At 37.2% G+C, this 15332-nt stretch overlaps 2 protein-coding genes across 2 annotated transcripts; both read left to right on the forward strand.

Annotated features, from left to right (window-relative positions):
• Positions 1–3552: 3552 nt before the first annotated feature.
• LOC120203303 (protodermal factor 1-like) lies at positions 3553–4590 on the forward strand. Its single transcript, XM_039203613.1, has 3 exons — positions 3553–3595; positions 3643–4036; positions 4153–4590. The coding sequence occupies exons 1-3, from the start codon at positions 3553–3555 to the stop codon at positions 4481–4483; spliced, it is 768 nt and encodes a 255-aa protein (XP_039059544.1). The 3' UTR covers positions 4484–4590.
• Positions 4591–7847: 3257 nt separating this feature from the next.
• On the forward strand, positions 7848–14533 carry LOC120203326 (coatomer subunit delta-like). The gene is made up of 12 exons (XM_039203645.1): positions 7848–7934; positions 8304–8366; positions 11567–11606; positions 11719–11942; positions 12230–12472; positions 12565–12733; positions 12904–13208; positions 13300–13498; positions 13582–13735; positions 13897–13959; positions 14058–14154; positions 14286–14533. Exons 2-12 carry the CDS (start codon positions 8364–8366, stop codon positions 14373–14375), a joined length of 1587 nt encoding a protein of 528 aa, XP_039059576.1. The 5' UTR covers positions 7848–7934; positions 8304–8363; the 3' UTR covers positions 14376–14533.
• Positions 14534–15332: the final 799 nt, after the last annotated feature.

The following is a 15332-nucleotide window of genomic DNA, read 5'->3' on the forward strand; positions in this document are numbered from 1 at the left end:
TGTTTACATACATCTTATCATTGCAACCCATCTTATTTTGGCAATTACTTTATATTTATCGATATTATTATTATATTGCATCACTAAGTCGATGACTTAGCGTGTGAGTGTTTCACACGTAGGATCCGATAAAGTAGACGATCGAGGTTAAGCAGCTGGACAATATTACTCCTGCAACTATCAGATCAGAAGCAACTTAATCAGTAGGTCATTTTGTTATGAAAATGGATGTTGGCATGTAACTAAAGAGTTAAGTTGTGTATGCTCTGAATATTTTGGTAAACTTATATTACCATATGTATATTATTGTATTTTTCGTAATATAAGTTCAAATATTTTGCTATTATTTGTAATGAGTTGTGTTTTAAAAGTCAATGTAATATCTCTTACTCGTATCCGGGTTGGATACGGGTTGGGATGTTACATTTAATGGTATCAGAGCTATGGTTTAGCTGATTCTAGGCATAAACCAGAGTCTATAGAGTCTTTAAATGGAATACATGCCAACAAATAGTGAGAACTTCTGATCTGGTATAGTATGAGTATGTTGTTTTGCTAATAGAACAATGTGTTTATTCTTATTAGATGTCCGGACATAATAGCTCCCGAAGTGAAGCGGGAGAAGATAGGCCTGCTGAAAGTAGTAATTCACCTGTCCTGGCCAGGCAAGGTGAAGAACAGGCATCTCAAGGAGTGCCTGTGCAAGATCAAGATATGTTCTTCAGAACGTTAGACGCTATTCTAACGTGTCTTCAACCTCCTGCTCCACCAACTCAAATGATGAATATAGCAAAAGAGTTGAGAGGTTTAGGAGCTCCCGAATTTAAGGGAGAAACCGAAGAAGGTCCGGTTGCGGCAGATCTTTGGTTAAATGATTTAAAAATCATGTTGGATGGTCTCCACTTTTCTGAAGTGGAGAAGTTAGATGGAGCTGTCTCGTTGTTGAGGGGTCAGGCGAGAATATGGTGGACGAACGTCACCATGAGGATGCCCAGTGACCAATTGACTTGGTCTTTATTCTTAGATGAATTTAAAAACAAGTACATTGGAGATCAATTTATTCGACAGATGAAGCAGGAGTTTTTGAATTTGAAACAGATGAACCGCTCTGTATATGAGTATGAATGTGAGTTCAACAAGTTAAGTAGGTTTGCATCCGAGCTTGTGCCTACTGAAAAAGAGGCTTATGAATGGTTTGTGGAGGGTTTGCGCCCTAGATTGAAAGAGATGCTGATAGTATTGAATTTGTCCTCGTTCCAAGAGGTGATCAATCATGCCAAGGCTCTTGAAAGAGCTCAGAATGAGAGATTTGGGGATTTTAGAGTTCAGACATCAAAGAGAACGGGTGCTTCTTCTAGCTCAGCACCATCAAAAAGGGGAAGAGACTCAGGATTTCGATCACAAGCTAGATCAGAATCAGTTGCATCGTCTGCTAGGGGAGCAAGTCAGGCAAGACCTAGACAGACGTAGTCAGTTGGATATGGTGTTGGGAGATCTACTTCGAGTCAAGAGAGACAGTGTCAGCACTGTGGGAAAAACCATTCTGGGGCTTGTCGGATGGCTGCTGGGACTTGTTTTTGATGCGAAGATGCCGAACATTTTATCCGGGATTGTCCATTGATGGTTGGTGAGCCTGCACCATCTGAAAGAGTTGGTTCTTCCTCACAAAGAGGACGAGGAAGAGGCAGAGGAAGGAACCCGTCTGAATTCTCTGCTCAACCTGAAGTTCGGTCAACCGCACGGGTGTACCATCTAAAAACAAGTGAAGACCGTGATGGCCCTGATATTATAGCAGTTACTTTTCAACTGTACGATAAATTAGTATTGGTACTGATTGATCCGAGTTCTAATTATTCTTATATTACAAGTAAGTTAGTAAAGGAATTGAGGATTCATTTAGAAGCTACGAGTAATGAGATTATAGTAACAACTCCTTTAGGCCATAGTGCTCGGGTGAATAAAGTCTGTAAGGGGTGTCCCATAAAGGTTCGGGGAATTGAATTCCCTGCTAATCTGATGGAATTACCCTTTGACGAGTTTGAAGTGGTTCTGGGAATGAATTGGTTGTTCCGTTATTATGGAGATGTTAATTGCATATTGAAAAAGGTAACCCTGAAAAGTCCAAGAGAAACAGAGATAAGTGTGAGCAGTGAAAAGTTTAATCTTTTAGCAAATGTAATGTCAGTAATGTCAGCTAAGAAGCTATTGTTACAAGGATGTCAAGGATTTCTTGCAAATGTGATAGATTTAAGAGCGATAGAGAAAGGGCTAGAGGAGATTCCAATAGTTCAAGAATTCCCTGAAGTTTTCCCGACTGAGTTGCCAGGATTACCTCCAGATAGAGAGGTAGAATTTCAAATTGAAGTAATGCCAGGAACCGCTCCAATTGCAATGACACCTTATCGGATGGCTCCGAAAGAATTGCAAGAGTTAAAGAATCAATTGCAAGAGTTGTTAGGAAAGGGATTTATTCGACCAAGTGTATCACCTTGGGAGCTCCGGTGTTATTTGTTAAGAAGAATGATGGATCAATGCATCTCTCTGTATTGATTATCGACAGCTTAATAAGGTGAGCATCAAGAACAAATATCCCCTTCCACGCATTGATGACTTGTTTGATCAACTAAAAGGAGCTTCGGTATTTTCGAAGATCGATCTACGTTCGGGTTATCATCAATTGAAGATTCAGGAGAAAGATATTCCGAAGACGGCTTTCAGAACGAGATATTCCCTAAACTATCAGTTCTGATCCATTCCTAAGCATTCAATCTTTTCAAAACTTAACGTTAAATTTTGAACGGGGTACTAAAATGAAACAAAAACTAAAATTTTTAATGGCGAGGTACTAAAATGAAACAAAAACTAAACTTTAGGTATGGTTTTAAAAAAAATTGAAAGTTTAGGTACTAAAATGGACCAAAACTGATAGTTTAGATACTAAACACATAATTTATCCTATAAAATAATAGATATTTTAAATTATCAAATATTAGGGTAAAATATGTATTTAGTACCTAAACTATTAGTTTTGATTTTTTCAAAATAATACCTTACGTTTTGTTTTCATTTCTTTTTAGTATCCCACCATTAAAAACTTAATACGTTTAGTACCTAAACTATTAGTTTTAGTCCGTTTTAGTACCTAAACTTCCATTTTTTCAAAACTTAATATTAAATTTTGAACGGTATACTAAAATGAAACAAAAACGAAAGTTTTTAATGATAGTGTACTAAAATGAAAAAAAGATTAAACTCTAGGTATTGTTTTTGAAAAAATGAAAAACTTAGATACTAAAACAGATCAAAACTGATAATTTATGTACTAAACGCATAGTTTACCCGGAAATATTATAACTCAATTTTTTATTCACTCCGAAAAGGTTTATTATGAGATCTGAAATATTAATAGTGCATATGAATTCAGTTGCTGTCATCAACTAACCTCACAATGCTTCAGCTGTTCCTATTTACTCCCTATATATATATATTCACCCTCTCTTTCTTTTGACCTCCATTCCTTCTTCTTCTTGTATTCCTATAACAAACTGTGGGATGGATGATTTGGCCATCTGGATTTTTGTTGCTGGTTTTCTCTGTCAGAGCTTGCTCATTCCGGTAATGTCCATCAATGGCTTTGAAGAGCAAAAGAACTTCTTCTTTCATACACCAGATCCTCATACAGGGACTGTCCCCTCACACGGCGGCTCACCTCAAACTCAAGAAACACCATCACATGGAGGCGGTGGTGGCTACGACGACCGACACCGACACCATCGCATGGAAGCGTGGGTGGCTACCACCCTAAACCGACACCATCGCATGGAAGCGATGGTAACTACCACCCAACACCGAAACCTTCCGGTGGGAAATGTGGAACTCCGCCACATGAATCGTCAACTCCATCGGTACCGTCACACTCACCTTCACACGGTGGATATGATAACTACCATTCTCCTTCAACTCCGGTCACCGAAAACCCACCACCAATCACTCTGGATGTCGATCCGGGACATCTACATTTGGGCGGTACATGCGAGTAAGTCATTGTTATTTGATTAAAATCCGTAATTGTGCATATATATGTATAATTTATAATGTTATCATAAAATATGATATAAAATTAAATGATCAATTATACTGTGTTACTTTCAGTTTTTGGAGGAGTCACCCAACACTGATACGGGGCTTGGTTGGTTGGTGGGGTAATCTCGGCAGTGAATTTGGAGTGACCGGCGCTCCGGGGTTCGGTTCAACCATGAGCTTGCCTGACGCACTTTCGAACACACATGATGACGGGGTCGGGGCACTTTATCGAGAAGGGACGGCTTCGTTTCTCAACTCCATGGTGAACAAAAGGTTCCCATTCTCAACCAAGCATGTCCGGGAGAGTTTTGTTGCAGCATTGAGTTCGAACAGTGCCGCAGCAGCTCAGGCCCATCTGTTCAAGCTTGCCAACGAAGGCCACCTCAGGCCTAGGAACTAAACAACACCTTAATTTGGTTTAATTTATCAGTTCCTTTTTTTTGGAGAATTTCATCAGCTTGTTTCTGCTACGATTTGGATGGATATATAATGAGTGATTTTATGTTATGAGTTGTGCTTTATTAATGCTCAATAAGATATATTATGTTTGGTTTAGCTCCTCAGTAGGGATGGCAATGGGCCAAATCTGGACTAGATCAAGCTAGACCCAAATTCAGATTCGTCTTAGATTTGCGAGTCTAGTAAATTGGGATCCAGATCCAAATCTAGATCTAATGAATTTCATAGATCTGAGTCCAAAATGAATCTATTAAAAAAAGATCAATCAACCTACTTTTTAACGTAATAAAATTATCAGTGATTAATTTCACATCATATCTCCAATGAAGGAAAGATTAATTTCAATACAACTAGTACTAGAATAAAAAACGATAAACGAAAGTCTATAAAAAACTCTAACATAATTACACAAATGTCTTTTAAATAACACAAACGTTAAAAATGTAGATCATAAAACTTTCTATTGTCGCAAGCTGGGTACTACACTTTTACCTTCTTAGAGTGATAGTCTTCGTCACTACTTAAATCATCAACAACCAATCAAAGAGAAAAATTTGTTTAATGGAAATAATATTTATGAAATTTAAATATTAATATTAAGGTTATGTAATATAATAACTTTCTTATATATTATGTCAATAATATCTTTCCTTCATCATCATGGTCTTCATTAATAGTAGAATAAGTATGTGTTCTTTCAAAAGTGTCTTTGTCATAAATATATAAAAATTACATTACAGAATAATGTGAAATATAAAATTAAAGCAAAGGAAGAGAAATAATATAACTATTAATAATTATAAAAAAAGAACCCTATAAAAACTCAAGCGTCTCCCTCTATAAAATATTTATATATATTTTAAAACCTATTATGTCATTTATATATATTTTAAAATCAAAGGTGAACTTTTCTATGAACGAGTCCAGACTCGGTATCTTAGTGTCAGATCTGAACTCGAATTCGTACTTTAATCAGAGGATCCATATCCGGTCCGAATCTATTGGTTCCAAAATTTCAGGATCCAGACCTTTTAAAATGAATCTGGATCTATAGATTCGGGTCGGATCCAAGATCCGTTGCCATCCCTAAGCTCTATCATCCAATATTTATACTTGTGTTTATCTTATTTTGTGTTTCATATAAATAATAAAATTTTAAATTCTTTTATAATTTAACTAATTTCATATATATATATATATATATATTAGTGATAAAATATTTTTATCTTTTAAAATTTTATAAATTTTTATCTTTTTTAAATTTTATAAATGAAACTTACAATAAAATATTATATCGTAAAAGGTTAACGGGACCATTAATTTGGTTGTCCCTTGTTGTTCCCATATGTAATGGGGTAAGGGGGAGGTATGATAGTAGGTTGTCCCCAATACCAGATTGAGAGCAGCTTCCGTAGAAGACCTCCGAATTATGAAATGCCCTCCATGGGACTCGATCCCACGACCTCAAGGTTAAGAACCTTGTGCTCTACCAACTGAGCTGAAATTTGCAGACGGACATATGCATTCCATTATTACAGAGCTTAAAGGAATTCAAACCCTATTTTCAAGAAATAAGAATAAAAGAATATAATGAAAATTTGTACAATAATATATTTAGTCCTCTTTACATAAATATTTATAAAACTTAGTCCTAATTTTAAATAAATCAATAATTTAATCCTTCAAACTTTAAAATTATTTCAAATTTAACACGGAGTGTAAAACTCAGCACTTTTGGTTTTAAAGGTATGCAAAAGAAGTTGTGATCTAATTGTTGAAAGTCTAATGAGAGACATGGTTAGCATAGCTTCATGTTAAAAGAGCTGGCAATATGCTCTAGTGGGCACTGCCCTATGTTACGCAGACTCTGGTTCAAGTGTCGGGCATGCACATGTATCAACATGGGTATGTTTAATTTTTCCCAAGTTTTTCCATGCATTTATTTGGCCCTTGGAGGTTCATGCAACGTACCCATGTCCAAATATGTGTCGGACATTTGCGCCAGGCACGGATGCTCCAAAGCAAATGAAGAGTGGGAGCAACATAGGCACCGACTACTCTTGCCTCGGTACTTTTTATGTTATTTTAAGTAGCTCAGGATGTTGGGAATTAATAATGGAGCTTGCAAGGGCATACGAGGAAGACATGATAGTGTTCGTGCCCATAGCTATATTGTCATGGCTCCCATCTGTGTCTGAGATTCAAACCAGGCTGCTCTACCATCAAGCATTTTGCAGAGGCCTCAACATTTCTGAGATCTTAGCACGAAGGAGGTGAATGATATCAAAGGGACGGAATTAAGATCAAACGTTCCAATGCAACAAATATCTCATTGAGAATCAACCATGTTGTTTGCTACCTCATTGTGTAATGAAGTGTCCGTATCCGACACTTGTGTATACATGCATCATATTTTAGATGAAAATTCTCATTCAACCTGACTTGATATATATAATTGTTTTTTACTAAGTAAATAAGGATTTAATTGAAAAAATATAATATAGAGAGGAGTATTATTATAATTATTCTTAAACATATAAAAGATAATTATAATATTACGTTGGACTAGGTTGAATCTTTTCCATCCTAAATTTGAATCGAACTTAATTTCCTCCTTTAAAAAAATCTAAACTGATTTATTCCAAATCCAAAATTTCAAAATAAAAGGGTAAAATATTTAAAAGGTCCCTTGAGTATAGAGTGATATTTTGTTGAGTGATTCATTGACCATAAGGCACTGTTTTGTTGAGTTTTTCAACTATTAAAAATTATAAAATTGTCACTTGACTATTCATATGTTTCAAACTCGTCATTTTTCGTTAAAAAATTGACGATCAGTTCAAACTCGTTCTTTATTGTTAAATATTTAGCGATTGTTTGAGTTAGTTGTTAACCTGCTAATTGAGATAGGATAACATTTGATCTAATAATCGTTTGGATTCTATAGTTGTTTGAGATTTTGAGATAATATTTTATTATGTTTTAATCAACAAGTTAACGTCTACCACTATCAATTTTTTAACGAAAAATGATGAGTTAGAAACATATGATAGTCAGATGACCATTTTATAACTTTTAATAGTTAGAGACTCAAAAAAACAGTGTCTTACAATTAAAGGATTTTTTTATAATTTTTTAATAGTTAAAATACTCAAAACAATATCTTATAGTTGATGGACTATTTTTGTAATTTACCCAAATAAAAATGACTCAGGGTCCGAATCCGTCGACCTGCCCATGACTATCCAAAATTTGTCCGAATAGAATCCGACGGATCTACCGAAACGCTGTTATATTGGTTGAAAGAATATTGACCTTCTTCCACTTTGGGTCTCAAGAATCGATCTCAGCGATACTGAAGAAGAGGATACAGAGACCCAGATTAGATCCAAGTAAGCTTCTTCTCATATCTCTAAATTCCGTCACCTCAATTGGACGTTTTAGAGGATGAAATTATCAGATCTGTTTCATATTTTGATTTAAGCACTTCTAAGTGGAGAGTGCTGTAGCTGTTTTTTCTCCCGTCGATTTGCTTAGCATTCTCCCATCTGTGTTACTGATATTTGAATTTACAAGCATGTTGATGTGCAGATCTGAGGTGTCCGATCTCTTTGCTGATTAGAAATTCCGATCCGCTTTTGTTTTGTTTGCAGATTACTGTTGTAGTATAGATCGTTTATATGATTTTCGTTTTATATCTTGATTCCCGCTCCTAAGTTTTGCTCGTTCTTATCCTAAATTCATTTTTATTTTTTTAATAGGTTTTCTGATAAAATCTTCAGTTTGATATTGTCTGGGTAGATTGCTTCTCGATAACAAAAATGGTAAGATCTTTTTTTTTCTTTATTTTCATTTTTCAATCATTCTTTTTAGTAGAATTATTATACCTTTGAATGGATTTCAGTTAAGTTGTTTTATCGTGTTTATGTATTAAATGAACTGTTTACTCATTTTGGTGAAACTGAAGATATTACAACTTACGGGGTCCATGTTCTGTTTTCTGGAATGATTGCCTTTTGGGTCATTGCTATCTATTTAACTCGATCCGTACTAGCATCATTGTTGTTGTTGAAATTCTCTCTTATGTAGCTTATTTAAGTGTTCTCCAGCATTTTCTGGTAGGCACACTGCCTGCTAGTTTGGACTACTCATGCTTTATTTCTTTTTTTTCTTATAGAAGTTGGAGGTCTCATTAAAAACTCCCTTCGTATTCGTCCACATACTAAGAAGTATGTTAACGAACATAGGAAGGAAGAAAAGAGTACCTCATATTTTATTGAATAAAACACCTCATTACATATGAAAACACGAAATACCCTCAAACGAGGATAAACGCTATTACAAAAAACATAATCACCTAAAACTCTCGCCTTCTTGACCACAAAAATCAAGAGGCAATCACCTTTTACTTAAGATAAACCTCCATCAATAGGAAAACAACCCAACATTTAATGACATAACATACATGAAAGCAACACCTAAAACCATTAAACCAAAAACATCCACCTCTAAAGGGAACTCCACAAAATACCAACATGTATCAAAATCACCAAAAAAGTCAGCTCGATAAATTATCTTCAATGAACCAAAACAACACTTCCTTCCCTTAAATCAATGTTTCCTTGCCACTTAATTCGGAACTCTTTTCTTTGTCTTGCATTTTTTCGCCACACGATTAGTTCTTAATTTCGCAGGGATAGGGGGCACCACTTGGGTATCTTCCTTTAATTGAAATGTGTCACTAGATGAACCATGAGAAGTAATGAGACCCATCATAAGAGCATCTTCCGAGGCCCTGAGGCTAACACCATCAGAATGATCAACTGATTTATTAGCTAGATGCTCCACGATATTTAATTTTGAATGATCCACAGCCTCCATTGTGTGCTACCCCAATTTGTTACTGGGATTCTCATCGCTTTTGACACTCTTTATGAGTGAAACCTTTTCTAAGTGGGGACCTTCAATTGCAAAATCTTCGACGGAGCAATTTAAACATGGGGATGACACTGACGTTCCTGACAAAGAATTCTCTGATGTTGCCCCGAGAGAACAATTTATATCTGGAGAATCATCGACTTCCTCAGGGATCCAAGAGTTTGGTTTGAAAGAAGGCTCAACTTCATGCACCATGATTTCAAAAGAATTAGAACCGACCTTCAAACTCAAGGACTCATCAATCCTCACTTTAGTCTCTGTGAGGATTTGAAGTTTTACACGATCAAAAGATGAAGGAAACTGAGAGCTTTCATCAATTGATACTAATTTGCCCCACCTAGCCGCAATGTTCTTGAAAGTACCCCAATTTCACGCGTGAAAAGGAATCCCTTCGCAAACTACCCATACTCGACGACATTCTACCACTAGACTCTCCGACCAAGCTTCAACTCTAGAAAACCACCCTGCAAGAGTCTCTGATTGTTCATTCTTAACCCTTCTCAACGTATCAGAGTCCTCAAATATCATGAGAACTACATTCCCAGCAGCTCTCATTAACGAGAAACCGTTGAGTCCTTTGTCTTGCATTTGGCTAGCAAGATCGCCGATTTTGGAATAGTTCTTGCAGCACCCCATTAGGCAATTATCCAAAACATGAAGTTTAGCTTCGTCAACAACACCATTTACTGTATAGAGATTATTTCTTGTAACATTTTCCCTCTCGGGCTTTTGGTGGACAACTGGCGAAGACTTTCTCCAAAAAGAATGTCTTGTGTTGTATTTAGAAAAAGAGACTCCAATTTTACTACCATCGATGCAAGCGACATTCATTTTTGAGATCGCTCTCCGGACTTCTCCAATTGTAGGAATGAAACCGAAACGTACCCCCTTTAAATTTCTTTTAGTTGGAATGAAGGCGCAAATAACCTGACCGTATGGGCAAAATAACGATCCAAACCACTTCCAATGAATCTTCTCTGGTAAATTACCAATGTATAACGTAAAGCAGCCAGTTCTAAACCCATTGTTGATTATTGGATAATCTTTCTTCCTCCAATAGTTAAAAACGTGGGAATCCTGTGGTAGGATTTCCACCTCAGAAATCTGTGCAATGGCCCCTTCCACACTCTTTGCTTCAACCAACGAATCATCCCTATTCTTTTTTGTCACCAACACCATCCTCTCATATTCTTCCGCTGCCACTGTACTACTCAGCTTCTTCCTCGCCTCCTCTGATTTCTGCACAGTCTTTGTCTGCTGCCCATCTCTCTAATTTTGATGCTCCGCTTCAGTCACCTTCGACAGTATAAAATCCACCCGGTTCGCCTTAATATCTGGTTTTTCAAAGGTTTTACGATCTCCTTTTCCTCTATCTCAGATTGACGACGATTCTTAGTCTGGCGAGCTGAGGTTTCAACCCGTTTCTCTGTTGCTTCATCGCGATTCTTGAACGTCATTTTGAATGCAGAGGCTTCCGAACTGTTTAATTTTGAACGAGAAAAACCAGAGATGTATAAGTTTATGCCAACTTGCGTGAAAACCCAGAGCCAGCAGCAGCGTTCTGGAAATAGAGCTCCTGAACAGTGACGGAATTTTGCACAGTAAAATTCTGGTGAATGGCAGTGGGCGTTCACAGTTTAATACTTGGGTTTATGTCACGAGCTTCCGGTGTGTTGGTGGAAAAATCGGCGAAGAAAAGCGTTTAGATTTGCTCCGATTGAAGGGGAATCAATCAAAATAAACCAGGAAAAAGGAAACTCTATGGATAGATGATGATCCTTGAGAAAAATGGCGTCAAAAGGAGGTCGGAGTGCGGCGGCGGACGGTGGTCGGAGTACGGCGGATGGCAAGCGACGGACGGTGGACGGCTAGCGACAGATGACGATGGAGAAGGCTGTTAAACATCACTCATATTCTCTCTCTCCCTCTGCCCCGGAATTTTGAAATTTGAAATCTCCTGGGTTAGAGAGAAGCTGGAGCTTCTCTCACTTTTTTCACGCGTCCTCATGCTTTGTTTTCTTGTAATTCACTAAAGGTAAAATGTACCGATTCCAGGGCCTGATTTTACTTTTTGTTTGTGTTTTAGGTTGTACTTGCTGCTTCAATTGTAACCAAGTCTGGCAAAGGTGATTTTCATGTTTGCTCACTGTAGTTGTTTTCCTTATGTCATTGTAATTGAATTGTCGAAGTTCAAAATTTAGTTGTCTCACCTGTGTTTTTTTTTGGTTCTTATTGCAGTGCTTCTCTCCAGGCAGTTTGTGGACATGACTCGGATCAGAATTGAAGGTCTTCTTGCAGCTTTTCCTAAGTTGGTGGGATCGGGAAAGCAACACACATATGTTGAGACAGAGAATGTGCGTTATGTTTTATCACCAATAGAAGCTCTTTATTTGCTTCTTGTAACAAACAAGCAGAGCAACATTCTTGAAGATTTGGAGACTCTAAGACTGCTATCCAAGCTGGTATGCTTTTGCTTCTCTTTGTTTTCATTCTTGTCTTATTTGATCTTTGAACATAATAAATCATATAGTACACCACATTATTTTTTCTTTATTTCTTCTATCTACTTGAATAGTTTAAGTTGACTTGTATCCGGAGTGTGTTTCTTTTCCTGTATGATTTCAGCTTCTCATTAATTTTCACATTTGTATATGTTAGTTGAGGCATTTACGATGTTTATCCTTTTGTAATACACTTGTCTTAGCCAAGTAGAATAGATTATTTACTTGATTCCTTAATATTTTTCTAGGTAAACGAGTATTCTTACTCTCCGGATGAGGAGAGTATTGGCAAGAGTGCTTTTGAACTGATCTTTGCTTTTGATGAAGTCATCTGTCTTGGGCACAAGGAAAATGTGACTGTCGCACAGGTTAAGCAATATTGTGAGATGGAGAGTCATGAAGAGAAGTTGCACAAGCTGGTATTGCAGAGCAAGATTAATGAAACTAAGGATGTCATGAAGCGTAAAGCTAGTGAGATTGACAAGAGCAAGGTTCTTTTTTTGAAATGTTCTTGGCCCTTGTACTAATCATTCTCTTCTGGTATAAGTTTATTAATTCCTTCTGTTATCTATTACTTCTGTAGATTGATAAGAATAGAGGTGACAAAGGAGGGTTCATGTCAATGGGATCTGGAAGAATAGAAACTGGCTTTAGTGAACTGAGCATTTCTAGCAGCGGAAGTGGCTTCGGAAGTGGTTCTGGGTTTGGTGCACTAACCACTGATCTTGATGCCTTTTCTACCAATCCTAAAGGTTAGTCACATTATGTGCCACCACATGCCTTGGATTTTGATTTGTTTCTCAGGGTTCTAGTGAATTAGTTGTACATGCTTTACTTAATTCCATGAGAAACCCAATATATTTCTCATTTTCTGGACATACTTCAAATGTCAGACATTTTCTGACCATGCTCATGTTCTTAGGCCGACAACCTTCTGCTGCAACTGCTCCTCCTAAAGGTTTTGGCATGCAGCTTGGTAAATCACAAAAAACAAACCAGTTCCTGGAATCCCTGAAAGCAGAAGGTGAATTGATAGTTGACGACGTGCAGCCAAAGGCAGGCCTGTCCAGAGTGGCTGCAGCTCCACTTACCGATCCCGTTACTTTGACTGTTGAGGAGAAACTCAATGTCACTCTGAAAAGAGATGGTGGAATGAGTAGCTTAGCGGTTGAAGGGACCTTGTCACTTCAAATTCTTAACCAGGAAGATGGACTCATCCAAGTTCAGGTAACATTCATGTTATCCAGTGCAATGTCCCTTTCTCCTAATGCCTTTACATCTTTGAATTTACCAATTATCTTTCTTGCATTATTTTTAGATTGAAACTGGGGGTAATCCTGGAATTCTTTTCAAGACTCACCCCAACATGAACAAGGAATTGTTTTCCAACGAGAACATTCTGGGGTTGAAGGACCCTAATAGGCCTTTCCCCACTGGTCCAGGTGGGGATGAAGCTGGTGTTGGTCTTCTGAAGTGGAGAATGCAAAGTGCAGATGAGTCAATGGTGCCATTGACCAGTGGGTTTCGAACCTAGTGCTTGCTTATTCTTGGTGTGTAACAGCTATTGTTTACTTTAATGGTTGATTTTTGTGTGTCACAGTAAACTGCTGGCCTTCGGTTTCTGGAAATGAAACACATGTCAGCATCGAGTATGAAGCTTCAACCATGTTTGATCTCCGAAATGTTGTTATTTCTGTGCCTCTTCCCGCTCTTAGGGAGGCACCAAATGTCAGGCAGATTGATGGTGAATGGAGGTAAATGGAAATGATTTCAAGATGGTTCTCTACAAAATGTCATGATCATTTTGGATTATCTTCATAATATGTAGCTAACAAACTGTGTAGCATGAAATTACTAGAGTATCCTATAACATAAAAATGTCTAGTTATTTTACATTTTCTTGTTTTTTATGTAGGTATGACTCCAGGAATTCCGTCTTAGAATGGTCCATACTTCTCATTGATGACACGAACCGCAGGTCTGTCCATTTTTTTCAACACTGCAAAACTTCAAGTGTCAAATCATTTAAACATATTATCGACTTATAAGTAAATGTTTCTACCGACTTATTGACAGTGGATCTTTGGAGTTTGTGGTGCCTCCTGCTGACTCGTCAGCGTTCTTCCCCATTTCTGTCGAATTTTCAGCCACTAGTACATACAGTGACCTGAAGGTATGATATGCCATTTTACCTTTTTTGTTGATTTTATCTCGTGGTTGGATCATATTTTTCAGAATTTATGCCTCTCCGTCGGCTAAATTGCATAGCTAAACCCTGTAATACTTTTAAAGAGATTGGTGCAGGTTGTGAACATCATTCCTCTGCGAGGTGGAGCTGCTCCCAAGTTCTCACAGAGGACAAAGTTGATTACAGGGGATTACAAAGTCGTGTGAATGTTATTATTCATATTCTAAGGGTAATCATAATTAGGTTGTATGAGCATACATTGCCTTGCCCCCAAGGATTGATTGTTGCATATGAATGGTGAGATTGACGAAGCCTAACCGGGATGTCATGGCATCTTTTATGTGGATTTAGGTACTTTTCGATATCCGATCTGTTTTTTTCAGATTCAAGTTTTATTACATTTACTATCCTCTGCGGATGTGAAATTGATGCGCATAGAATTTAAAATATGGAAGTTCATTTCACCAGCATGTCCACATATACCTATACCGACTTCCCAAATTGTTTTCTTTTTGAAAATCTGGTTTACGAGGTGCGGCGGCATTCTTTAGTTCTTGTAAAAACGTATCTAGAATGACCTCAGTAGGTTGATGTGGACCATCTTTTCTCAATGGTTGCCTCTCTTATCACATTCTATGGAAAGTGTCCTAGTGCAACTCCATCGTGTTATCCCTCAAGATCCTTTTCGCCTATGTTTGGCGAGGCTGGTTGTTATCGCTAAAAGGTCACTCTTGTCATCATCTACTAATGTATTCTCACCACTTTCTTCAAAGCTAACCATTCATATTCTTTCCTCGATCTTTCTCGAGGGGTTTCGACGAACTATGCTTCGAAGGTGAGCTTCCTTTAAGGGGATTCTTCTTGTTTTATAATGAACAAAGTTAACAGATTATTTGACACGACAATGTTGATTAATTCTTGTACATCGTGTATAAATTTTTCGGCTATTGTTCTACCGGTGCATATCTAAAACGGTCGTGTGTTACTCGCGTTATAACGGCATGGATCATCCAGTCATCTGTTGAGCCTTTAATTGGAAGGAAATTAAAAATAAAAGGGCTAAAGTGAAAGGAAATTACAAATACAATGGCTAAAATGAAACTCTAATACATATGTAAAAAAGGTTTAATACAACTTTAAGTGATTAAATTATACTTCTAATT

This window comes from Hibiscus syriacus, unplaced genomic scaffold (assembly GCF_006381635.1).
Source record: "Hibiscus syriacus cultivar Baekdansim isolate YM2019G1 unplaced genomic scaffold, ASM638163v2 tig00009796_pilon, whole genome shotgun sequence".
Lineage (NCBI taxonomy): Eukaryota > Viridiplantae > Streptophyta > Magnoliopsida > Malvales > Malvaceae > Hibiscus > Hibiscus syriacus.

What these genes read in the sequence shown, in the direction of transcription:
- LOC120203326 (XM_039203645.1), top strand. An exon ending in ATGGACTCATCCAAGTTCAG is followed by an intron (nt 13,209 to 13,299) that starts GTAACATTCATG and finishes CATTATTTTTAG; the next exon opens with ATTGAAACTGGGGGTAATCC. An exon ending in ATTGATGACACGAACCGCAG is followed by an intron (nt 13,960 to 14,057) that starts GTCTGTCCATTT and finishes ACTTATTGACAG; the next exon opens with TGGATCTTTGGAGTTTGTGG.
- LOC120203303 (XM_039203613.1), top strand. Translation starts at nt 3,553, where the DNA reads ATGGATGATTTGGCCATCTGGATTTTTGTTGCTGGTTTTCTCT. An exon ending in TTTTGTTGCTGGTTTTCTCT is followed by an intron (nt 3,596 to 3,642) that starts GTCAGAGCTTGC and finishes GGCTTTGAAGAG; the next exon opens with CAAAAGAACTTCTTCTTTCA. An exon ending in CATTTGGGCGGTACATGCGA is followed by an intron (nt 4,037 to 4,152) that starts GTAAGTCATTGT and finishes TGTTACTTTCAG; the next exon opens with TTTTTGGAGGAGTCACCCAA.